Below are 27,319 nucleotides of genomic sequence, written 5' to 3' on the forward strand. Positions count from 1 at the left end.
TCTCCCCGGCACACCCCTTGGCTCCTCCCATAAGCCCTCGCCGCTTGCACAGCTCCCACGGCAGTCTCTGGATGGCCACTTTGTGCTGTCTCGATTCACTCTCTCTGTATCAAGCAGCTAGAGAAAAGCACCTAAAGGTGAGGGTAAGTATAGGCAAGCGTGTCAAGCCGCACCTCGGGAGCTCAGAATCAGGAAATACAGAGGCTGCTTCCGACACAGACTGCTGATAGATTATTTTTTAGGATTATTTTTTGGGTATCAGGAAGACTTTCCAAGCGCAAGGATTAAATCCTTTCTCATTCTTTGATACACCTCACTCCCTCTAGCACTCAATAGCAAGGATTGCAAGGTAGCATTACAGACACTCTGGGGGACCCCATTAAGAAGAGACAGTCTTCTCAACAGCCCTAAACATGTTGCAAGAGAACTTAAAAGTCACCAATCAACCAAATCAAAAATATTATTCACAGCATAAGTGTTCTCAACCCACTGCTTTGTAATTGTAATTGGTTATTTTTAACACACTTAATACCCAGCGGTTTCTAAGTGCAGACCCGGGGATCAAACCTTTGTTGCTCCACATCTTGCTTCCAAGGCGAGCACGTTGCCCCTGAGCTATTCTCCCAAGACTTTATGTGGGATTATTTGTTCCCTTATCTCTGGCAGCCTCAAGGTCCACTTTCCTGATCTCAAAATGATATGCTCTTTCCTCCTCTTAAGCAGCCTGATCTGTGTCCTCAAGTGCCTCTACGTGAGTCAACCCAATTCCTTGAGAGAAACCTGTGGGCCCCATTTGTCTTTGGCTGCCAGATATGGCCATGGTTTTCTAAGGTGCAAACTCTTGAGCTTTTGTATCCGCATCAAAATGATCTCCATTTGTACACCCTTAATTTTCAATTATTTAATTTTAAAGCAAATGGGTAAGACAATCCAATCATAGTCAAACCACTATGGCCAATAACCTATTAAGGGAAAATAAAATATGAAAGGTGAATATATCCAACCAAAAATATACGAGACTGGTCGGGACAGTACAGCATCCCCCATGAACACCAACCATCAGCATTTGAAACCGAAGTTCCCCCAGAGGAATTCAAAATAAGCTGAGCTTTCTTTAGGGCAGTTCCTAGTTGTCCAACACAGAGACAATCATTTTCTAAAGCAATTAAAGACTTTGTTCTCGGAAAATACAGGAAACACTGACCGCTCCAGAGGCCCTGTATATCCAGTTACATTAAGTGTGATATCCGGATGGTCCAAGTTAACTCTGCTTTACTGTGGCACTCAGACCCTTTAGCAACAGCTTGTTCAACTGATCATCTTTGTTCATGGTCAGGGCCTCATGTTTAGACGTTACCATATTTAAGGTTCTTAACTTGCTGCAGACAAATCAGACTAGTAAGTGCCACTAAAATCAGAAAGGGGTATAATCCCTCCCCACTGCCCCTGAACTGACAAGCAGAGGGACTAGTCGGTGTTACCCGTATACATGCATTTCAGTGGTAAATCTAGTTGAAAAAGAACCTTACTTGCATAAAATGAAGTCAAAAACACAATGTTAACCAGCAAATATGCTGGGTGTCTCAAATAAGGAGGCGACAAGCAGCAAAACGGAAAGCATTTCCTATGGGTCCAAGAGATGTTGCTGAAGAGATTTATGGTCTTCAGGCAAGTAGTGCTTCTTGGTGCTTTGGAATAAAATCCCATCATTCAACATACTGATGCAGAGTGGCAGTTTATACCTGTAAACAAGGGCTAAAGTCTGACTTTAACCCTCCACTCATCAATCATTGTTTTGGCAGCCAGCTATCCAGTTCTTGTCACTGTTCAGATGAATTTCTAGAATCTGGCTTGGTGGACAGAGTTTAGGAGGACACCCTAGTTATAGTGCACAGGGAACTCAAAGGTTAGCCAAAACCTAATCAAGGTAAATGTGACGAGCAGGCAGGGCTATTCTCAGGAGAGTGCGAGTGGGGTCTGTGGTCCTCAATATGTCCACACAATAATTCAATTTAGACAAGTATCTATATAAGTACAATATTTATTCTAGGCCTTCTACACACACTAAAAAATGAAACTAGCAGGCGATTATCACACAATACTTAATAAACATACATACAACATAGGTTCATAAAACGCTTTCACATTTCTTAATCAACACGTTAGGCAAGAATTGATGTAGTAACCCTGGGGGAGACTACACAACACTTGTCCTCTTGGTATTAGGTAACCCACCTTTTGGTATAGGGCTGCACTGTTGGTAGTGTGACTGAGCAGCCAGGCTTATCTCAAGAGGGGTAAATGTGAGCTGTAGGGCTGTAGCAATGAAATCCACCAATACAAGTAGCCAAGTAACATTTATACTCAAGGTTTGTAGTTATAAATAATTATTTAACAGCAGTTTTTAAATAAGCATTCTTTAAAAAGGGCAATGTAGCTAACAATCATATATACTTTCCAGAATCAACACAAATATAGTAGATACTCTTTAGAGATACGTCTTACACACTTCCTACAACCCGAGTTGACTTCACTAACTAGGACAGTAATGGCAGTTATATATCACTAGTACACAATGTAGATTCTGAGGTTTGTAGAAAGGAAGCGTTAAGGGAAGGAAACAGGTTAAACAGGTTCTCGGAGCATATGAGCACTTAAAATCACCCAACGAAGTGTAGAAGTAGAAAAAAAAACCTTCCCAGCAATAACAGTTATAAAAAAAAAAAAAAAACAAGTTATCACCTATGAGGGACAGTAAGTATCAAAGTCAAATGGACCAGAAGAGTTTGCAGGGAGCCAGGATGCCAAAGTCAATTGGAGCACAGTCTATGGAGTTGAGGCACATCTTAGATAGCAAAGTCTTGCAGAACTTAGAGAGTTTGAAGAAGAAGAATCACTGTAGGGTCACAAGCTGTTCCACTTGTGAAGGTTAGAGCTGAAATAAACTCAAGCAAAGTAGCTACTGCAAGTCTCAACTGAGAAGAGCAAAGCTAAAGACACTGAGGTAAGTACCCCAAGTTGGAACATTACCTTTGGTAAGAAGCAGACGGTCCAACTCGCTTCTATCTGGTTGCAGTGATGCAGATCCTGGGTTCAGTCGTGCAGCAGCAATTCAGAGGTCAGCGGCAGCTACGGGCTCTTTTGAGATCAGCGGCACTTTGCGGTTTCAGGGCTCCGTAAATAGCACCACCGCGGATCTTGGATACCGGTTGGGCTTCCTGAACTCCTTGAGTCCTGCACTCTGGTCAGGGGACTCGAGCTCTGGAGGGTCCTGGGGAGACTACTGGAGCTTCTGGCCGGATCACAGACGTTGCACTAGACTACTGATTTCTCGACCCCTGGCACTCGGTTCCTGCAGCAGCAAAGAAGTAGAGCCAGTCGGGGAAGATGGTTCAGTGGAGTTCGTCTCGGATTTAGTTGGTGGGGGCATCCTAAAGTGGATCTGTTTGCCTCCTGGGACAACAGGAAGTGCTAACAGTTCGCGTCCTAGCAGTGGCAGGGCCCCGACTCCCTGGGTGACGCATTCTAGATACAGTGGGACGGCATGACAGCGTATGCCTTCCCTCCCACCCCCCTGGTCCACAGGGTGATCTGCAAGATAAAGGAATCTTGTCACCTCAGTATCATTCTGATAGCTCTGTGGTGGCCAGCGAGACCATGGTTCTCCAAACTACTCAGTCTTGCAGTCAGACCACCCATTTACCTTCCGATGGGAACAGCCCATCTCCTGGCCCAGCAAGGTGGCAAGGTGGTCCGCCCCGCAGAAGTTGGCCCTTGCAGCGTGGTTCCTGAGCAGGTCACGCTCACGCACCTGAGCCTATCACAGGCTAACCAGGAAATCATTCAGGGCACCAGGAGCAGGGCTACCACGAGCTAATACTAGAGTAAATGGACTAGGTTCTGTCACTGGACGGACTCTAAAGAGATCGACCCCCTTACGTGCACGCTGGATGATGTGCTCTCCTTTTCGGCACAACTTACTTACAGGTGGACACATGCCGCACCTATCTGGAAGCCATAGGGGCCTACAGGAATTCCAAAGAGGAGGTCTTCTGACTATCGGGTTGGAAGAGGAGGAGACATTTGGCAGGCCTGTCCAGGCTCTACCAGCCCATCAAAAAGCCACACCCTGTGTGGGACCTCAATGTGGTGCTGGGCGCCTTGGCGCACAAACCCTTCGAGCCAGTGGTGTCCTCGGACATCAGGCTGGTCACCATTAAAACAGCTGTTAGTGGGCCTCACCGCGGCTCGCAGTCAGCGAAATCCAGGTTCTGGTGGCCTCAGAACCCTATACCACTTTTACCAAGGATAAGGTGGTCATGCGGACACACCCTGCGTTCCTACCTAAGGTACCCTCTGCGTTCCATCTAAACGAGGAAATAGTCTTGCCCACGGTCTTCGCGGACCCCAAGGACGAGGCTCAGAGAGACTTGCACTGTCTGGATGTCAGTCACGCTCTTAAATTCTATCTGGACAGAACCAAGGGCTTCCGCAAGTCAGATGCACTGTCACCTTTGGGGGCAACAGGCCCAGCTATCAAGCATCCAAGGCCTCTATTGCCCGATGGATGCTTTTGGCCATCAAGGAAGCCTACGAAGGGCAACACAAGCCGATGCCGGCTAACATGCATGCACACACTGTCCAACGGCAGGTTCTGTGGCAGGTTATTAGCAGGGCTGCCACCTGGGCCACCCCTTCGGGTCTCTGCAAGGATTACTGTTTGGACGCCGGCTCAAAGTCAGACGCGGCCTTCGGACGGGTGGTTCTAAGGAACCTATTTGCTTAAGGAGGGTCTCCTCTCCACCCTGGGGCTACATTCAGTTGTAATCGCCCATACAGTATGGAGGAAAGGGGACGGGACGTAAGAGTAATTAATAGTTACTCACCATAGTGACTAACATACTCTTAGTCCATAGTCCCCTTTCCTCCATATGTCCCACCATACTCACCCCCCCCCCCTTATAATTCTGGTGTCATTAGGCAATGTTAAATATGTGAGGTGTGGCACCGAGGGGCAGAGTCAGGGGTTCACATTCTAGTGTATGCTCCCAGGGCCGCACCCCCAGGTGCCTCTAAATTTAAAGGGGACGGTTTTATTCTGGTGAAAAAGGTTCTGTCCCCCGTCCCTAGGAAGGGACGCCAATACAGTATGGAGGAAAGGGGATGGGATGCAAGAGAACAGTAGTTACAGGTAAGTAACTTAAACCAGCACGGGGTCTGGCATGGATTCACATGCTCATGAATAACGAATACACATCAGTACACATTACACAACCACGGGAGGTGGCAAGGCTCAACAGAAGCAATGAACACTTACCCCTGGAACAGACTCACCAAAAGCGAACAGGATGCGTAGCACTGCCTGGCCGACTCAGGACTCCTCCCTGGAATCCCTGTCGACGCAGTAGAACTTCATGAAGGTACACGTGGACCTCCACGTACCATCCCTGTAGATGGCGAGCAGGGGCACACCAGAAAGGAACGCCGTTGTTGCAGTGATCGCTCTGGTGGAGTGGGCACGCGGAGTGCCCGGCAGAGGCCGGATAGCCAGCCGATAACAGCTCATGATGCAGCCAGAGAGCAAACTTGAGATGGAAGCCTTGGACAAGGCCTTCTCATAATTCACAGGTCCTAATTTCACAAACAATTAAGTCTCCCAAAAACTCTTTGTGCGCGCCACATAGAACTTGAAGGCACAAGCAACGTCCAGCCAATGCAAGGTCCTCTCCGCCAGCGACAAAGGGTTTGGGAAGAAAACAGGCAACACCAAAGGCTCATTGTGGTGGAATTCCGACGGGACCTTCGGCATACAAGAGCGGTGCGTACGCATCACCACCCTTGATTCGTGCAAAGTCAGATACGGCTGCTTGCAGGACAAGGCCTGGATCTCACCCACTCATCTGGCTGAGGTGATGGCCACAAGGAATGCTGTCTTACACGAGAGAAACTGGAGTGGGTTCTGATGCATAGGTTCGAAGGGTGCCTCCATTAGAGTGGTCAGGACTACGTTGAGTTCCCATGCCGGGGCAGGCGCCTTGACCGGCGGGAAAGATGGAAAAAGCCCACGAGAAACTCCTTGACGAGTCTGTGGGACCATAACGAGGATCTGGTGTAGCGTGAAATGGCCTCCAGGTGTATCTTGATGGATGCGTGAGCCAGACCAGCTTTTGCCAAGGAAAGCAAGTACGGAATAATCTGTGGGGTTGTGACCCTCAGAGGGGTAAATCTTCTGCGACCGGCACCATGTAGAGAAATGCTTCCCACTTATGGCCATAGCACGTAAGTGTCGACAATGCCCTGGCTTTGGCCAGGACCTCACTGCAGTTCGCTGGCAGCTCAACTTCCAAATTCTAAAGTTGCAGAAGCCATGCCTTCAGGTTCAGAGATCCTAGGTCGTGATGAAGGATTGCGCCTCTCTTTCTGGCGAGTAGATCCAAAAGAACCGACAACTTGACTGGAGGCAACACCGACAGACTGAGTTGGTCAGGATACCAAATCTGCCTCGTCCACGCCGGGGCGAGGAGTATCATCTTGCACCGACACAGAGTCGGTTGATCACACGAAGCAGGAGAGGAAACAGAGGAAAAGCTTACAGAGACAGACCTTCCTACGGGAAGGAGAATGTGTCCCGCATGCTCCTACGTTGCTGGAATCTGCTGTCAAACTTCTGGCACTTTGCGTTTGCCGCTGTGGCAAACAGAACAATCAGGGGTCTTGCCCATTTGACGAACAGACAGCCGACCTGATCCTGACGACTTTCCCATGCGTGGCAGGAGCACAGTTCTCTGCTGAGGGAATCGGCAATTGTGTTCCTGATGCCTGCCAAGTGGAACAGGACTTGGAACATTCCCTGTCCGATGGCCCAATACCACAAGCCCTGAGCTTCCTTGGAGAGCGCTGGGGATAGAGTTCCCCCTTGCCTCCTGAAGTAGAACATATTGGTGGTGCTGTCCAGGAAAATCCTCACCACCTTGCCTCTTAGAGACGGTAGGAAAGACTTGAGGGCCCAGAATACTGCCCAGAGCTCCAGGATGTTGATGTGCAGATCCTTGTCCTCCGGAAGCCACATACCTCTGGCGTGTAGACGTCCAGTGTGAGCTCCCCAACCTTCCAGAGAGGCGTCCATGGTGACAGTCTCCTGTTATGGCGGGGTTTAAAATCCCATCCCCTGGGTGATGTAGGAGCACCCCCCACACCATTCTATCGCTTGCCGGAACTCCTTGTTGAGGGGTACCCTGTTCGCAAAACTCCCTGACACTTGTATCCAACATGCATCCAAGAATTCCTGTTGGGGTCGCATTTGCAACCTAGAGAGACGGACGAGGTAGATGCAAGAAGCCATCATGCTCAGCAACGACTTGATGATCCGAACCGTGGCCGTCTTCGCCGGCGACAACCCCTGCACCTTCCCTTGAAAAGTCGCTAGTCTCTTCTCTGAGGGGGATGCCAGACGAGCCACTGTGTTGAGTCTGGTGCTGAGGAACAGCGCGTTCTGCGATGGCGTTAAGCAGAACTTCGGATAGTTTACAGAGAACCTCAGTTTCATCAGTAGCCGGACAGCCCATGTGCTTGTCGGCCCGGTCCCCGGCGCCTATCAGCCAATCGTCCAGCTACGGGTATACGTATATACCATGCAGACGTAGGTGGGCCACCACCGGGGCTAGGCCTTTTGTGAACACCCTTGGAGCGACTTTAAGCCAAACAGTAGGGCCTTGAACTGGTAGTGTTGTCCTTGTACCACGAACCGTAGTAACTTGCAATGTTTCCTGTGGGTGGGGACATGGAAGTACTCAACGAAGTCAAGAACTCCCCTTCCTCCATTTGGCTCAGCACGTGCTGCAACATGACCATCCTGAATTTTTGTTTTGGGAATTATGGTACTTGTTCAGACAGCGTAGGTCTAGGAGGGGTCTCCAAACCTCCACACCCTTCCCAACCTAGAAAGTATCTGGAATAGACTGCGGCACCGTTAGGCAATGATCTCTATTGCCCCTTTCCTTAACATGGCTTGCACTTCTTCCAGGAGCTGAGGGATGTGCTGCTCCTGACGGGGATCCAGTGGAATACGAGTCCACCCGAGTTGGAACTCGAAGGTGTGTCAATGGGCGAGAGCGTCCAGCACCCATGATCTTTCACTCACTGATGAACCTTGTGAGAACCTTTTTGTAATTGTAATTGCTAATACCCAGAGGTTTCTAAGCGCGGACCTGGGGATCCAACATGTGTTGCACTGCATCGTCTTGCTTCCAAGGCGAGCGTGTTGCCCCTGTGCTATCCTCCCGAGACAAAACCTGAGGGTATTCTCCCTCGAGATACCCATATTCAGGTGGCCTGGAAGCAGCCAATGTTATCAGACACCAACCCTAGAGGCGAACGAGCAAGAGAGGATCACCTGGATGGGGGAGCCCAGGGTTGTGCTCGGGGAAATACCCCAGCTGAGATGTGGTGTTATGCCGGGGAAGGAGGAGAGGACGAGATCCAGAAAACCTTTGTAGGTTGCACTACATCTGCCTCCCATTGAATCTTTCTTACCCAGACACAATCAAACCCCGTTTACAACCAATCCCCTAGGATCCCAAGCCCTGATGCACCCAGAAATTATCCCCCAGAATCCCTGTTTTCCTGTGTGCTACCCGATTACTCCTAGTCATTCTTTTCCATGTCCCTCTGGTTATTATTTTCCAAACTGCCAGTGAACATGGACAAAACACTACTGTTTCCATAATCCCCCTCAACTCATTTCACAAAGCCTACTAAAATGACCCTTCTAAAATCACCTACCCCCTAGGACGAAGAATACAATCCCCCCTTCTTATAACACCTTCTCCCCATCCTACCACGCAAAATACTCAGGAACTGTACTACCCCCCCCCCCCCAACCCCACTCCTTTTCCGGCACAAGCACTTTCTCCCGACACAAAAGACAACAGACTACCACTAAAGCCGTTTACCTGACATGTCCTAACCCAACGGTCAGTCAAAGTCAGGCAATTAACCAGAACGGCACACACCTGATGCCACTTTCCTTTCCCCACAGGGATAAAAGCAAGAGAGCACAATACGAGCAAGGCAAACCGCAAGACCTAAGTCAGCACGGCAGTTCAAGAGGCGGAGAAATACGGCGCAAATCTAGAGGGTGACAAAGAGAGAAGTGACCTTGCCCTTTCCAAGCCAGGCCTGTGAAACCTCCACGGAAAGAACCGTAAAACCACGAATAGCCAACGTGTGTTGCAGCAGATGTCAACGGTACACAGGGCCCTCCTCCTCTGATAACCATGCCAGGGAGAGACGCTTGCTACCATGGTACCGGCCTTGACACCAGAGACAAGCAAAGCCAAGCGGCTCATCACAGCCGGTGGGTCAAGGGGAGAGCCTATAAGAACCCAAATTGTGTTGAACAAAAGTAGCAAGCGGCTAATTGAACAAAATACAAAGAACTTAATACGAGAGAGGAAAACCAGCTACAGAGGAGTCAAGCACCCCGTGGGTGCTCATTTTGAAAAACTCTAGCAGATGACCCTATTGTTGAAACTACCATTACCAGAAGGCCTTGGGACATGTGAGAACAGGGTCAAAGTGGTCATTCAGGGGTTTAGTAAAATCCTCTGTACAGTCAAAAGTCTTTGACCGGAAGAGGATTGTGAAGCTAAGGGAAGTGAATCCCGCATTGCAAGAACTGTTCAAGGAATTATGTGATTGGCAAAGTTTGCAAGAGTGAACCCGACGGAGGGATGCTGATGAAAAGGGGGGTGAAGCCTAAAGACCCGATAAAGAGTGTGTTGACAAGAGTGAACTCGGCAGACGGATGCCCACAGTGAACGGTTTGAAAAGACATTAAGATTCATGAATGTCACAGATGAGATTGTATTTAAAGCTGTACTGAACCCCACAGAGGATGGCTGATCTTTGAGAAGGGTCAGAGCCTGGAAGATGGGGATCCAGGAGTGAGAAGCCATCACCCCACTGACACATTAACTACAACAGAGACAACTCTAGAAAATAAGCCAGAGTGAACCCAACAGACGGAGGCTCAGATTCGAGATGGAGGGGTCTGAGACCGAAAGAGGGGAACCCAAGTATCACCCCAAGTACAATCAGGAAATAACTTTTCTGATTTTTAACTCATCAGGCCCTCAGAAGCAATAAACCTAACTACCGAAGGTCCTGATATTATCAAAAACTTTTTGTGGATCCGAGCCCGGAAGAGGGGGATCCACGGGTGAAGGTCATCACCCAACATAAATGTGGAAAGGAAGTATTATTTCGGCTACATCAGGTCCTCAGAGGCAAGAGTCTTTTTGTGGAAAAGAGACTTAACCACCGAAGGCCCTGATTGCAGAGAGCAGAACTGTGGTTTTGTGCTGGGAAAGCTTGAGCGTGTGCTGTGCTCCAGAATCCCACCTTGTCCCATGCTCAAAATGTGTGGAAGGGAGACTCCCGGCTACCACATCCCGACTTATTATTTACATATATTATATTTGTATTTTTTGTATTTATTTTATTTATAAAGCGCAGCCAGGCCCAGGGGCATACGGGCGCATAAGTTAGATCTGGTTACAGTTACAATTGAAAGCAGTCAATATGGGTTACGTTACGTTGCATAAACAGGTGGGTACAAACATAGTGAAGCAAATGCATTTATACATGGTCAGGTATAAGTAATGTGCCAGTGACAGTCAATCATGCTAGGATCAGGCGGTTAGGATGTCATCGCGTCCATGTTGAGAAGCCAACACTTCGTGTTGTGTTTAAATAGGTTAAATGAAAGTTATGCCCGCAAAGGCGCAGGGATTGTGTTCCATAATTTAGAGGCTTGTACGGGGAAGCTAGCACCACCCGAGTTATGGAGTTTAAATCTCGGTATGGACATAGTGTTAGAATGTGCTGCTCTAAGGGGTCTTGAAGAAGTGTGAGGGGTAAGTTGGTTGGTGAGGTAGGCTGGTGCAAGGTTGGCCCTGGCTTTATGTGTAAGGGCCAGAGTTTTAAGGGATATTCTGTGCTTGACTGGGAGCCAACATAGTTTGCGTCTGGTCTCCGAGATGTGCATCTTTTTGGGGATGAGGGCAGCCCTGATGGCATTATTTTGAATTACTTGCAGTTTATTGATATTTTTATAGCTAGTGCCTAAGTAAAGGGCATTACAATAGTCTACCTTGGAAAGGACTAATGCTCTAGCAAGAGTAATGCAATTGGGTGAGGAGATGAACGGTCTACATGCAGTGATCAGCTTACAGGTGTAAGCGGCTGATGATGCTACTGCGTTAGTTTGTTTGGAAAGGGATAGTGTGGCATCGATGTAGACACCAAGGGTTCTGGTGTTATTTGACACAGGGATGAGATTGCCGTCTATGGTGAAGGATTTAAATGCGGGATTGAGATTTTTGAGTTTGGCGTGAGTGCCAAGGATGATCAACTCGTTTTTTTCGTCATTGAGACAAAGTCCATGATGTGCCATCCATGCTTGAATTACTGAGTAGATTTCATTCAGGGTTTTGCTGTCTGTTTCATAGTGCCCAGAGATAGGAATGAGTATCTGGGTGTCGTCCGCGTAATTGGTATACGCGACACCCAGATAGTCAAGGATATCAAAGAGGGGCTTTGTGAATACATTATAGAGTGTCGGGGACACGCAAGAGCCTTGCGGTACTCCACAGGGTACTGGTGAGGGTTCAGCTGAATCAGTGGGAGAAAAGACCCTCATGGTTCTATTCGCCAAGAAGGAGCTGATCCAAGCCGTGGCAGCGTCTGAGAAGTGTGCTGCAGTTTTCAAATGGTGACAGAGTGTTTGATGGTTGACCAAGTCAAAAGCTGCTGACAGGTCAAGCAATAAGAGGAGTGCAAGTTTGCCATTGTCTTTCAGGATTTGGATCTGGGTAGTGAGATCTATTAGTGCAGTTTCCGTACCATGTCTTGGTCGGAAACCTGACTGCCTAAGTCCAAGGAGATTGTTTGATTCTAGGTAGGCCTGTATTTGTAAATAGGCAGCTCTGTCTAGTATTTTTAATAAGAAAGGTACAGTTATTATCGGTCTATAGTTGGATGGGTTGACTGGATCGAGAGTAGGTTTTTTACGGAGTGGGATGACCCACGCGTCTTTTAGGTTATCAGGTACTACTCCAGTTTTGAAGGAAGCATTGATGAGGTTGGTTATGAATGGTGCCAGATCGTGTGCGGCGGCTTTGATGATCGGGGCAGGGCAGGCATCACCTTGGCAATTTGAAGGTTTAAGTTTCCTGATAATGTTTTCAACTTCCCAGATTGATAGGGGTGAGAAGCTGAAAGGTTTACAGGTTGACTTAAAAGTAGGTGATTTGTTAGGTAATTGTTTGTAGTCTGGCTCAGCTAGTAGCAGAGATTTTTTGCCTTGATTTTAGATTGTAGGCGAGCTATTTTGTCTAATAGAGCCTTCTGAATATTGCTACACCATAGAACATCTGTAACACATTTGTCTATGGGGACGGTGGGGGATTCTAGTTCTTTCAAAATCTTAAAAAGTTCCTTTGTGTTGGATTCCGCTTGTGTAATCCTTTTGTTATATGTGTCTTTTTTAGCAAGAAAGATGGCTTCTTTGTATCTAAAGGAGGCTAGGGTTAGCTCAGTCTTATTGGATGCTGTGGGGTGTTTTTTCCAATGTGCCTCTGCGGTTCTCTTAGTTTTGCGTAATTCTCTTAACTGCGGCGTAAACCAAGAGTTAAGGTGACGCTGTGGTTTGGGTTTCCGCAATTTTAGGGGGGCAATTGTGTTCAATGCTTTGAGTATAGCCTGGTTGTAGATATCCACTAAAACTGTGGGGTCAGCCTCTGAGTCGATATTGTTCAGGATGGGGAGTAGTATGGGTAAGAGTTTGTCAGGTGTAATATCTTTCTTATTTCTCGTGCTAGTGGCTGGGGCGATGATAGGCGCCAGGTGGGGTGTGTTGGCTTTGATAGAGAAGGTTATTTTGTGATGATCCGACCAAATGCATGGGTCATTGGATAGGAGGTCAATAGAGCAATTGAGGTGAGTGAGCCAGTCCAGTGTTCTGCCTTTGATATGGGTAGGCTCGTGTATAATGTGCGTGTGGCCCAAGTCCGATAAGGTGTTGGCTAGGTCATGGGCGTTCATGTTCTTAAGGTCGTTAAAACCAAGATTAAAGTCCCCAAGTAAGATAGTTTGAGAGTTGGGTTTGGTATCTGTGGTTATGAGAGATGCAATGTCCTCTATAAAGGAGGAGATGGGACCTGGTGGTCGGTAAATAAGGTGCATAGTAGCCGTGTGGTTAGGTGATAGGGGTAGCTTAATAGATAAGGATTCAGCACAGGGGATTTGAGCGTCCTGGATGACTTTGATGTCAAGAGTATTTCTGAATACGATGGCGAGTCCACCTCCCTTCGTTTGAGAGGCGTTTCTGTCGCATCTAATAATAGCATAATCATTAGGTATAGCAAGGGCCAGAGATGGACCGGAGGCAGCATTAAGCCAAGTTTCCGTGACTGCAAGGAGGTCGAGCTTTTCGTGAGATATAAAGTCAGCGATGTGGAGAGCATGGGCAGGAAGAGACCTAGCATTCACCAAGGCTGCTTTAATGAGTTTGTCTTTTTGGGGGGATTTCTCCGGTGGTATAGGTAGGCCGTGCAAATGGGTATGGGGTGACTTGACTGAGTCAGTGGTTGAATTGGCACGGTTGTGGTCAGTATGCAAATATTTCATGCTGCAGGCTCTTAATTTAAGGTTTCTGGTTAAGATGCTCGGATGGAAGGAGCGTGGAAAGGTAGGTAGGCTAGTTCTAGAGTTCAATCTAATGTTTCTAATAGAAATGCTAGGGTGGTTGGAGCATAGGAGGGTCGGTAGGCTAGTTCTAGAATTCAATCTCGAGTTTCTAAAAGCAGTAGTACAAGGTTGGTTAGGAGTTGGTCTAGTAGCAAAGTGGCGGATCCAGAGTGCTGGATCATCCAGATACGGGTTAGCAGGTGTCATGGTGCTAGGCCACGAAGTGAGGGTGGTGGTTATCATGCGTGTGCAGGTGTAAGTGTCTTGATTAGGATATGGATTAGGTTGACTAGTCCAACGTCTGGTGTAGATGTACAGTAGGTGGATGAGAGTAGATAGGCACCAATACATGATGTGGGTAGTGTTGCTAGGAAGCAGAGGATGCAAGTGTGGTCTAATGGCGACCATAGATGACCAAGGCGCAGCACAAATCAAACAAATGTGGTCTGTAGGTGACCAGATGGCGTAATACAATCAGGTGTGGCCAGTAGGCGACCGTAAGGCGCAACACAAATCAGTCCGGTGTAGTCTGTGGAACATCAGGCATGATACAATCAAGTGTAGTCTGAAGGCTACCATAAAGGCGCGGCATACGTCAATCAAATGTGGTCTATTAGTGACCCTAAGGCACAACACAAGTCAATCAAGTATTGGTTTATTAATGACCATAAGGCATGACACATCAAATATCCAATACCATCAAATATAAAATATCAAATATTGGTCTATTAATGACCATAAGGCACAACACAAGTCAATCAAGTATTGGTCTATTAATGACCATAAGGCATGACACATCAAATATCCAATACCATCAAATATAAAATATCAAATATTGGTCTATTAATGACCATAAGGCACAACACCGGGCCATCGAGGATATATGTGCAGGCAGCATGTAGCAACAGTATTATGCAGCACCTAGATTTGAAACGGCACAGTAGGCTGGAATGCAACACCTATGTTTAGCAATACATTGGGCTAAAGCACAAGCAGAGCCGCACCTAGATTTGGCAGTACCGTAGGTTAAAATGCAACACCTATATTGGTAATATAGTAGGCTGAAAACACCAAGCAGGGCAGCACCTAGATTTAGCAGTACAGTAAGCTAAATGCAGCGCCTGTATTATGCAGTATAGTAGGCATCACCTGGATTTACAGTCTCACTGTTGCACCAGTAGGCTAAGGGTGTGGGTGTATCTTTGGCTGAAATCTTCTTGGTAGGCAATTATGCGGTGCCTGGAATCAGGTAACCAAGAGCGACTGGGGATGGCAGGACTCAGGTCAGGGTAGCTCCAATGGACTGACGTGCCGCGGGGCCACGGGAGGTATTGACAATAGTTTTTATGAGAGAGAGGTGCCGCAGTAGCAGGCAGCAGGTTTAAACAGGATGTGGAAATGCTGTGCAGCGGATCGAGTCAGCAGAGGTCAGGTATGTTTGTGTGGGAAGCTGATAGGTTGAGGTTACTACGGCACATTTGACTGCGGGACCCAAGTTACCTATGCTGGCATGTGTTGGAGGTCCAGGGGGCCTGGCAGACGGCAGAGTCGGCAGGTAACAGGCAGAGAACAGGCTCCAGCCTTGTTCCCGAGGGCCTTGGTGTGAGAGGGCCGGCTTCGCCAGCCGGCGGCCAATGGCTGTAGTGGTAGTTGCAGCAGCCAATCAGCAGGGCTACTACTGGGAGCCTGGTGGTAAACACCTCGAAACAGGCCTGAAGACAGCGGCCATCTTAGAAGGGCGCCTCGTGTCGAGTAGCTCAGTGAAAATTTGGGCACACGAACGTGCTCTTTCAGGTGCAGGGCAAGTAGGAGGATGAAAAGGGGGTTCTGGATCCTGGAGTGTGCTTCTGGGGCAATTAGGTGAAAACACAAGTTTTCCGAAGTTGAACAAAGGAGGCAGGACGTAGCGCAATAAAGGCGGCGCTTACCGTGGATACTTTCCTGAGGCGACCCGCTGCTCCTGCAGTGTCGGGGCCTCGAGGAAGGAGCTCGGACTCATCAGCTGGATTCGGCAGATGCATATACGTAAGATGGTCTGGGTATCACCTACACGAATTACGCCGATGATGCACAGATCCTCATCTCGTTGACGGGGGATTATGGCAAAGATTTGGCCTTTGTGAACAGAGTACACCTCATCATCCAGGCATGGATGGCCTCTCATGGTCTTTGCCTGAATGACAAAACAGACCTCCTCATTCTAGGCACCCCATGCAACATTAATAGATTAGGCCAGGACTACTCTTCCTTCAAAATTGACAACAACAACATTACTGTGGTTAAGGCAGTCAAAACCCTTGGCTTCTACATAGACTCTACGCTAACCTTCAGAAAACAAGTAAATGCTATGGCCTCGACCAGCTCCTATACCGGCAAGATAATCAGAGCAGCCAAGTCCTTCCTCTCACCTAACAACTGTATTACTTTAGCGAGAGCCCTGATCCTATCCAAACTGGACTATTGCAATGCCCTCTATTTAGGCAGCAACAAATACATTACGACTAAGATTCAGACCCTACAAAACAATGCCTTAAGAGCTGCCCTAAGCGTCGCAAAAAATTCTCACATATCTGACCTTCGGAGATCTGTCAATTGGCTTTCCACGAAAGACAAGATTCTCCTTAAAACTGCATCCTTGACACATAAATGTCTCCACCAGTCTGCCCCACACTACCTTACAGCTAGATTTACTAGACAAGTAGCCACTCGCCCGCTAAGAAAAGTTAATTCCAAACTTCTATTAGTACCTAGATTTAAACGCACCAAGTCCGGCGGGAGTAGTTTCTCTGTCAAAGCGGCACAATACTGGAACTCCCTCCCCCCTGCCTTAAGGGAAGATCTACCCTATCTACAATTCAGATCTAATCTTATCCATTGGCTTAAGGAACACAATATCTGACCCGCATTCTGACATTCCGATATCTGACACTCTACATCACAGTTAACCTCCTTAGCAACCACTGCATTTATTGTATATATGTGTCTTACACTACCTCATTGCATTTATTGTATATATTTGTCCTATAGCAGTGTGTTCCTACTTTTGTATAAATCTCGGTCTGCCCGTTGGTCATGCACAGAGCACTGTAACCATAGCTGCATTTTATCCTGTGTACCAATGTAACATAAGCTTAACAACCCTCTTTATGCCTTTGCGCCCTAATACCCTTGGGTCTGGCGCACATTATAAATAATAAAAACAAACAAATATACTTCTTTCTTATGAACATTATCCCACACTATGCATTTAGCGTAAGGTTTGGCAATAGGTTTTACTTAGTATAGACCCTTTTATTTGACAAGACGCCACCAGGACCGCCTTATTATTTGATAGTCATAGCTTGCTCCCATCTTAGATTTAGGTTTAGATTAGGCATTTTTCCAACCCACAGATACAGTTTAATAAACACCCTTGAACTGTTATCACTTGTGTTTGTCTTTACGGTTGCCACCATGCGTTATTTACAACCTCGTCAGCTGGCCTTCCACTGGGATGCACGAGTGGAGGCCCGACGTCTTGGCCGGTTCACGCTTGCTTGGGCTCCAGCATCCTGCACTGCGGGCGATGCCGATGCTGACCTCCTCTACCGTAGGCCTGGGGATGACCCCTGTAGGCTTCCTGCGTGGAGGTTGCCTTTACGATGTGGAGTATCTCTTGGATGATCTGCTCGATTTTCCCCTGGAGGAGCGAAAAGACTATGAGCAATCCTGTCTCTGTGGCTATCTCTATTGCTTGAAGGGATTCGTCGACTGCCTTCCGGAACAGATTCTCGCCACAGAAAGGCATGTCCAGCTTCTTTGCATGAACGTCCTGGCGAAAGTTAGTGGCCTTTAACTGTCCCTGCCGACTAAGGCAGACAATGTTTCCCATCTGTCGTAAGCACGTCAGCGATGTCCACTGCCACTGAAATGGCATGGTCTGATGCCACCTCCCCTTCCTGCAAGAGGGCGAGGGCCTCTGTTTTCTTGTCGCTGGGAAGGAATTCCAGGATAGGGCCCAACTTGTACCAAAGCTCCCAGTTGTATCGGGACAAGATAAACAGAGCATTAGCCGCTTTGATCGTGGATGCTGCTGTGTAGAGGACTCTCTTCCCCATGGCGTCCATCTTCTTCCCCTCGTTGTCCAGGGGGACTGATGATGCAGAGGCTGGGTTGGCTGAACGTTTTCTTGCAGTGGCCGACACTACCAATTCCGGCGACTCAAGCAGTTGGGTGCGGAGTCCGGCACCCTGTACTTCTTCTCCAACCTGTCCCGTTTGGGTGGCGCCATGCATGGGCTTTTCATGAGAGCTAGGCCTTCCTATCAAATGTCATCCAAAAAGGGTACCAACAGTATAGTCTTCCTCTTGAACTCCAGTCACTGGTATAGGAAACCTTCCTTTTTAGTTTCCTCAGGGACCAGCTGAAATAGTTCGAAGGCCCTGGAGATCGAGTGGAATGATCCCACCTCGTCTGGTGGAGGGCCTCTGAGGGGCATCCAGGTGCAATGATTCGTTGTCTGCCAGAACAAAGTCCTCATCTTTGTTGGTTCCTGTGACCGTAACCGTACCAGTATCTGTGTGTGTATCCGGGTCTGCTGGTGGAGTCAGTTCCCAACATGGTGGAGGAGGCTGATGTGGCAGTGACGTAAGACGCTATCTCTTTTTACGTGTAGACTGGACAGGGGCCTGCAGTACAACAGGTGCCGGTGTTGGAGGCAACCTTTGCTGGATCTTCGTCACCAGGGTGTGGAGAGTTGACAGGATGTCCATGGATATGTCCCTTGGCTGTGGAGGGAATGTCCAAGTGCTAGGCCTTGCACTGCCGTCCTCCTCGTGGACTGTTTGGACAGACACTTGGTCGTCGTTGTCCGTGGAACAGATGTCTATTGGCTGATAGTAAACCTTGGAGGGCTGTTTTGGGGCCTCCTCGCCCCCCACACCCACCCCTTTCCCTCCTGAGGGCCGGGTACCAGGACGTGAACTGGTGCCTCCCCCTCACTTCCCCCAGGAGTGCCTACAGCCTTCGCTGCTGCCTCAGTGGCCGTGTTGCGGCTGGGAGGCAGGGATACACTCTGCGCTGTAGGGACACCCTCGTTGGGTCGGTACTACCCACTGTAGCGAACTCCCCAGATGTAGTCCACGAAGTAGTCGCTGGTATCTTTGGCTGCGCCCGGTGAGCCTGCTGCGAAGCCTTCGTCTCATCCTCTGGCCTTTGTTTCTCCAATTTGTCCCATAACTTGGCGGGTTGTAGGACTTCCTCTTTGAGGAGGAACCCGATGGCGGGCTGGCTGAGGAGGCGGACAGCGATAGCTGTCTATCTGACCTGGGACCCGTATCAGCGGCAAACCCGGCGGAATCAGCCTTGCGGTTCTTGGCTTCATCTTGGACCCCCACGGATGGGGCATCCTCAATGGACTTAGACCTCCTCCCGGAGGGGCAACGCACCTCGGACTGATCGGTCCTGGGTGAGGCATGGCCCCGCTCGGAGGACGGGTCAGGGGCCTTGCTAGACTTGAGCCACACCACCAGCCTGCTATACCGGTCTTTCTTTGTGTTCTTCGAGAAGCCCAGGCATATCTCGCACCCATCCTGGTTGTGATCCGGGTGCAGGCAGTAAAGACACTTTTGATGTTTGTCCTCCACAAAGACGTTCCTTAGCCCGCACTGGGTGCCGGGCCTGAAAAGGGTTTTGCCCTCCCTTTTCTCCTCAGTCATGGTCAGAGGGCACGAAATAGGACCAAGACTGTCTTCCAGAAACTTTGACAAACAACCGCCTTGGGGGGCACGCAATTTTACCAACAACGGATCCATGGAACAAAAAAAGAACTTTTCCACAAAAAACTTGGAAAAAAAGTACAAAATAGACAGCAGAGCAACTCGAGGACTCCCAACACTGAAGCGTGCGCTGAAGATGGCTGCCAGAGGCAGGGCTTAGGGAGAGGACTCATTGGATGGAGGCAGTATGACCCAGAGGACAGTGATTGTTTTAGATGAGAAATACAGTTTTAAAGTGTAGTGAAACTTTTTTCTTTTACGGAGGATTCCCAGGGAACATTCATGAGCATTTGAATCATGCGAGACCCCATGCTGGAGAAGTACATTAATGCAGTGAACATGAAAGCAAGTAACAAGTGAATTCTCCTAACTTCAGCAGTCCAATCCCTAAGATGAATTGGGTTTTGCGCCCAAACATCAGAGGAGCCACAATGCTTCTCCCCAGAATGTAGTCTCTGTAGGCTAGTTCTAATTTTACTTGTATTGGTGATAGTTCAAAGAAGATATTCAACAAGGTTACTAGGTAAGTAAATTGTGTTATCTTTCAGAAAAGACTACCAGATTCAATGACCAAAAGGCAGTGGAATGGAAGATTAGGATACAAAGGCACTGGTTCCCAATGCTATCCTATGAAGGACGGGAGGACAAATGCTTTGCGTTTACTTAGCCCACTGACTCAGATTTTCCCAGATGACTTGATGGGTTGACCAAGAGGTGCCCAGGAGATGCGGGTCAAGGATTCCTCCAGACAGGTCCAGATGTCGCCACCTGGCGGTGGAGAAATGTAAGATACACAGATACAGGTCCCCCCTGGGGGAAGGCAAGTTGCAACAATGGCCTCTGCACACAGGTGCCGACAGGCGTCCTAGTCGCAGTTGAAGAAGCTTCTCTAGGACAGGCTCCCTTGATGCTGGGATGCTGAAATTCACAGGGAAGGCGAACACTGCAAGCTGACGATCACCGAGGTTCCGGGTGTAACCGCGGAACAGCAACGCTTCAGCCAAGTTAGACCAAGAGAGCTGGTCAGTCCACCGGGTGGTCCAGGGACACTTCCAAAGGCTCAGGACGGCTGAATCCTAGAGATGGCGTAGAGACTAGTTGCTCCCACTAGTCCAAGGGCTGAAGCACTGCTTTCGGTCTTCGGGGATCAGGTTGTCCAACAGGGCTTCACTGGGACAGATATAGGAAGGGATGCCAGGCCTCTTCAGGAGTCTTCTTCAGATCTTCAGTTGGCTGTTAGTCTACAAGGTATTCTGGTCTCCAATGCTGATCTGAGGAAATTGTTGCAGGAGTCCTCTAATGCGAAATGCAGCCTGGAAGCAAGTCCAAGCTAAGGTTCTGTCCCATTCAAACACCCAGTAGTTGCCAAATTAGGGACAACTGCTGGTTTGACTCATGCCCCACACCTAGACTCTTTGGCTCCATGGATGTGGAATGGGAGCAGACAGCCCCCCACCTCCTTCCCAAGACAAACACGCAAAGGTAGCACTAAGCCCATGAAAGCAGCAGCTTTCCAGGACAAGTGCATGACCTTATATGCAACTTCCTAACCTAGCAGGCAAGAAGGCAGCCAAACTAAGGTATGGCCAAAGAACAAGCGATAATCTCGCGGTACAGCCATTTTAGGGCACTAGCCACGTTTGGTAGCCATACGCGGTAAATGCGAATTAGCACACTAAAAATAATGCAAACATGGCAAAAACGTATCTGCTGCCACCAGCTTGTCTTTAGGCACAAATTCCAAGTGTAAAAAACTAGGGTGATACAAAGGTACCTCCATTGCACTACATTGTAAGATGTTGTGTGCAAGGTTAAAAAGACAGAAAAATGTAAAAGGGAAACAGTTTCCCAGTACTGAAAGCTGAAGGCTTTACGTCCCTTCAAAAAGTCACAACAAATTCAAAAACAAAGCACAGGGGTCCAAAGAAACTATGGAGGGCAAGTTGCCAAAAGAGAAAACTTTCATTACAGTCACCCACACATCAGCTTTTGCGGGAATCTTCATTGACAAACTCGGGGGATGTGTATTCCAGAAGAATCCCAGACAGCCACCCCATCAGGAACACCCATTCAGTCCCTTTGTGAGCTCCTTGCCAGAGCAGATGTGAGATATGACCCCAAGTGACTCATTATTGCTCTCCACCCAATCGCACAAGGACAACGATGTATAGTTGCTTGGCAACTGGATTCCCAAACTAGAGACACAAGCCACAAGGAAAGAAAATATGTTTACTGTGAGACAAAATAGCTACAACCTGTGCAGCTTTTTTGTAGCACACACTGTCACCAAAACGAACCAGTACAACTGTCTTGGTAAAGTTACTTAAGACACCTTGGGTGTAGCGCCCTCCCCCCACCTTTGGGGGTCGGAAGGCCTCCACATTTGTTTCACAGCCCTAACATGCATATCACACACAATACAATGAAGAGTGCAGTTTCTAAATTCCCCATCTCCAATCGCATTAATATACAAAGCAGATAAAACGCTTTGGACCGGCTACTTTTGGTTCATGTTTATGGACTTACCAGTCAGGCTGAGATCCCCCAGCAGGTCCAGTAGTTCCCCACCAACAGAGGCCGGTTTGCTTGTGGGTGCAGTCAAAATAATAGGTGTTATATCATTTCCTCCCAACAAGTCTAACAAATCATTTGCCTAAAACAAGATCAGATAACAGTTCTTTAATTCCTGGAACATGACATTTTACAGAAGACAGTTAGGCCCTAGATCTGTGCACACATGTTTAGGCAATTGTCAAAATATTAGGAGCCATATTAAAGTGGAAGTACACTGCACCATCATTAGAACATGTGCAAATGTTATCAATAAAACAAAAACAAGACTGTGTACACAGTTAACTGCCACCTCAGCCATCTGCTCAGTTCTCTAAATTCCTCTCCTGAGGCTAGGCTCAAGATTACATCCACTTTATCCTAGTAGGCTAATGTAACTTGATTGATCAGTCACCATCACAAAAGGTTTAAAAATTCAAACTTTGGCTTGTTTTTTAATTCAGCTATTTACTATTCTCCTAACATCTCTGCACCAGTGATCTATGGCATTTAAACAACACTTTAACCTTCTGATTATCTTGGCTTTCATGTACTCCGACTAATTGGCCGCTCCCTAGTCCTCAGATTCATCAAAATATTGTGAGCAATGTTCTTACTGATGCACAATTTCTTCTTTCCACAGATTCCTCATCTCTTGAAGTATCTTATCAAGCAGAGACTGGCATCTGAAAAAATAGCAGCAGACACTAGCAGAGACACTGGGGCTGCACACGGACACTGCTCAGTGTTGCTGGAAATTACATCAAAAGGTACATAGAGTGAGCTCAATTACCAAATCACCGTGCACTCAGAGGCCAAGGAGAGGAAATACTGTCACAGGTGATTAGTAACCAACCAGAGTGAGAGGATTGGAGGGTTAAAGAGGAATCCATGTGAGGAAAGACAGCCATCTGAAAGAATATTACTAGTGCTAAGTAACTTGACATGTTAATGATTCCTTCCTCCTAGAGAGCCCTCAGCTCTTCCAAGACTCTCAGATCAACATACAGAAGCATGAGCAAGAACCCATCACATACAAGCATATTCTCTGAAGGACAGATTAACCTAAATAGGTGTACTCTCCATCCAGGCAAAATGGTTTTGTAAAAATATGCAGAGGGCCCCAAGTTGGTTACTGGCATATGTCCAAAATGTGGGTACACGGCTTCTGAAGAGCTGAGAAAGGTTCTACATCCTTCCTGTGTGCCCTCAGTCCTGTTGGCACAGTCTTCCTCGACAGCTTCTAGGATATTGTAAAGCAAAGGACTATCCAACGGGGTATTGTGCGTTTTTCATTGAATGATAAACTGACAAAAAGCTGATCTTTTATGGCAAAAGTCCTTCACGCTGACTACATAGTAAGAGCTCTTTTGGGATGTAATTTATGGAATGGGAGTACAGATATGGGAAGAAGGGAGTAGTTTCTTACCTGTAACCCCATCTCTCCAGCGTTGGTATCTTTCATGGATTCACATGCTGTGAATATTTCCCGGCGTCAGGCTGGGAAACCTCGGTAACTTTAACATAGCGTTTTCCTATGGAAAACTTCGACACTTGGTGTCCTATCAACGTCTTTTTGGGTGTTTTAGGCTACACCAATAGGATGTCTGGTATAAATAGTCCCGTCCCCACGGATTCCCTTCAGATTTTAACCTCCAAAATAGAGGAAACCCGAACCAAGGTTTGCCTGCAGGGGCAGCTGGCGGGCGCATGTGAATCCATGAAAGATACCAACGCTGGAGAAATGGAGTTACAGGTAAGAAACTACTCCCTTCTCCAGCATTGGATCCGTCATGGATTCACATGCTGTGAATAGATCACATAGCAGTATGACAGCCTGGAGGTGCATGACAGGCAAACCAACCCCATGCCCCAGGCCACATACAGTAACCCAATGTACATCATCCAACAATATGCATGATAACCAAACAGCAAGAGACAGAGCAAAAATCCCTGGAAGCTGCGTGGCCTACCTTATTGGAACAGGCGTAGGACCACCACTCGTCCCACCTGTACATCTTCCACATGTTGCTGTCCCAGACAGTAGTATCTCGTGAAGGTATGCAGCACCGCCCAAGATGCAGCTTGGCAAATGTTACTGAGCGGTATACTGGCCCACAGCACCGCAAACGACGCTGTGGATCTCGCAGAGTGGGCCTTAGGAGTGCCCCTCAAAGGCTTGCCAGCCTTCCCGTGGGAAAACGAAATTGCAGAAGAGACCCAACGGGAAAGTCCTTCATTGGAAATTGACTGCCCCTTGTTGGAGGGACCGAAAGCCACAAACAGCTGTCTCGACTTCCTGAAGACTTAAGTGCGGTCGAGATGAAATTTCAACCCCCTCTTGACATCCAGGGAATGCAGCGCTTGTTCCGCCGGAGTGGTAGCCTTAGTGACGAAAGTGGGTAAGGCAATAGTACAGCGTTTGTGAAACGCTGATGGAACTTTAGGGATAAAGTGAGGATTAGTAGGCAGGAGAACTTTGTCCCTCATGAATCGCAGATACGGTGGCTCAATGACCAGAGCCTGAAGCTCTGGCATCCTCCTGGCAGAAGTGTGGGATACATTGATCCAGTCAGCAGAATTCCCATCCATAACCAAGCTGCATTTCAGCAGTTAACAGCAAAATGGCTGCGCTGGCTCCTTTGAGCACTATTGCCTTGGCCAAAATACTGTCTTGCCAAGCACCTATTGGGCAAGTTGGAACAGGGAGTACACAGAGAAAGGATGCACGTGTGTTCTTTTGAGCACTAAAGAAGTGAACTGAAAAGCAGCGCTGCTCTGCTGCTTGCTAAAAAGTTTCCATTGAAAAGGATGCTGCCCTGATGCTCTTTTCATCTGTCCAACATCACACTGCTTTTATCAGTGAGACCCTGCCCTGCCCATCCATACTCAGATTGTACTCCAGCAGAACAGGCATTATCCCTGAATGACAGGCTGTGTCGGACCAGATCTGGGAAATCCACAGAAACTTTACTTCCAGCCGCACGGAAAAATGCTTGAATTTAGGGCTATAAAATGTCAAAAATCAATGCTTCAAAAGAAACTCTAGCTCTATGGGCATATGTCAATTTCAGTGGACCTGTGTCTGAACAGATTGCTACATAAGAGAAACTGATTAGGGCTGCAAAATAATGTTGGGAATTCAGATGGAAGAGAAAACCTTTTGAAAGGGACATCCCAGCAGACTTCACCACATGCTGAAATGTGCTTTTGCAAATAAGAAAAACACCTGGTTTAAAAGTGTAATGTTGAAGAAGTCCCTGTCCTTGCCTAGCAATGTAAAGGGGGTTTTGCTGGGAAACATATGGGATGCTTTATTTCAACAAGCTTTCTTTTGATTCAGAACAAAATAAAATAAGAAATAAATGTCTTGGCTGTACTGGGAAATCAGCCCAAACAGGTCTTCTGCCATGGCTCAAGGGACACTTGGGTGTTGACAACAGGAGTGGCCTACCCCCAAGAGAAGCCACAATGGATTTCTCAGACACCTATGTGTTAATTGTGACCTATGAAACTCTGAATGGACCAGGCGACAGAATATCACACACTCGTCAGACTTCTGTCTGTGCTCCAGGTTGACAAAATAGATCCTGGGACGCCCATGTGTGACTTTTGGAAAATCACCTCCCCTCAACTTCTACTGCAGAGCATCAAAGCCAACTCCAGAGCAGCCTTGCAAGTTATGCCCTTATTTGCTAGTCAATGCTGGCCATCTGGCTCCAAAGGCTATTTTATTAATACATTTGAAGACTTTATATCTCTGAAATTGGACAACGCAGCAATGCGAAGGTTTCACAATCTAGATGCAATTTTGGTGGCTTTAATTTAAAATGTGGTAGCCTTCACTGCCATATTGGGAACAGAAATAGCAGAGAATTGGATATTCTAAGGAAAGTGTATATGATGGCACTTTGAAATACTTACATGCCTTATGATACTATATACACATGTATAAAGTTAAAGAATTTTAGGTAAATTAATTACATTGAAAATGACAAAAAATTATTAGACGGACGAAACAAAGTCTGACCAACGTGAGAATTGGACTGCCATGCTCTGTGTGAAATATGTAATCTGCTTAAGTAATTTGCGAAAGTGCCACTGCTGCACAAATGTGCGATTTATGTTAAGATAGATTTTTGGCAAAAAGGACTGTGGGATGGCTTTGCATCTCATAAAATACAAACCCATAAACTGAGTCCCCTCATGGAGGAGACAACCAATTTAGGCTGACCTATCCGGTTCTTGGGATAGGTCTAGCTTAGTTCTGCCCAACAACATACCCGGTGATGTCACCCACTTTATATAAGGGGTGGGAGCTTACAGGGACAGGACACACTCCTGAATTTCCAGTGCCTGCGTATCCAGTCATTCCAGATCCATCTTTGCAAGATTCCACACTTTACTGCTAGCCCAAAGCACAGCTGATCCTATCCAGCAAGGCCATTGGTCTAGAACCCCACTAAGAATCCCAATAACAAAGGGGGGAAAAACTGTGGTACCTTTTGGGAGTATCCTGTGACCAGAGCCCTTTGAGTCCAGAACGCGGTTGGCTGTCCCAAATCCAAAACTCAAGTGCGGATTGTTGAGTATTTCCCCATTCCATAGCATCACATAGCGGATCCCATCTTGACCTTTTGTCTTTGTCCTACTAAGTAATTCTATCCATACCCTAATAACTTGTTTAAAAATGTTCCAATTCACTGTGCATCCTGTCCTTAATCTCCAAGCATAGTGCCAGTCTTCTATTCATCTCAGTCTTGCATAGATCCTTAGTTATATTTTGAATAATTTAATTCATTTCCACATAAAGAGACACGCAGCATGAAGGGGGTTAATGCGTCCCCTTAACCTGTTTCATGGGCAGCGCTATCTTCTTGATAATCTAGTTTAAGTAAAACTTGTCCTTTTTCTTTCCAAACCGATTTTCTATTTTTAACTGCTTTATTTTACCAAAACCGAATTTATTTCCGCTTGAAAATCTCTCAATTATTCAGCTACTCTTTCACTTCTATATGATCCCTGTGATGTGTATCTATCACCCAGCCTAGAAACCGCATTCCGATTCTGCATATTTCACCCATTTAAAAAACAAACACATTTTGACATTGAAAAATGCAAAAAGTGTAAATTGCAACTTTTCCATGTGTGATTTTGACTGCACTATGTTCTCCATTTCAAGTTGCTTTTGCTACTGTATGCCTTTTGTGATATCTTACCTTATAGTTGCTAGCGATATAACATCCCTGATACTGTGATAAAAC

The 27,319-nt window shown here is 47.3% G+C and overlaps 1 protein-coding gene across 3 annotated transcripts in view; it reads right to left on the bottom strand.

The window, feature by feature from the left end:
- Window positions 1-27,319, bottom strand: part of AP1G1 (adaptor related protein complex 1 subunit gamma 1) — a 1,918,561-nt gene that overhangs the window by 276,618 nt on the left and 1,614,624 nt on the right. For all 3 annotated transcript variants that reach the window (XM_069635469.1, XM_069635470.1, XM_069635471.1), the window contains one exon: window positions 22,032-22,158. In XM_069635469.1, coding sequence (XP_069491570.1) covers window positions 22,032-22,158 — 127 coding nt within the window. The remainder of the gene's footprint in view (window positions 1-22,031; window positions 22,159-27,319) is intronic.

The sequence above is a fragment of the Ambystoma mexicanum genome, chromosome 1q, assembly GCF_040938575.1.
Source record: "Ambystoma mexicanum isolate Mex_15411 chromosome 1q, UKY_AmexF1_1, whole genome shotgun sequence".
NCBI lineage: Eukaryota > Metazoa > Chordata > Amphibia > Caudata > Ambystomatidae > Ambystoma > Ambystoma mexicanum.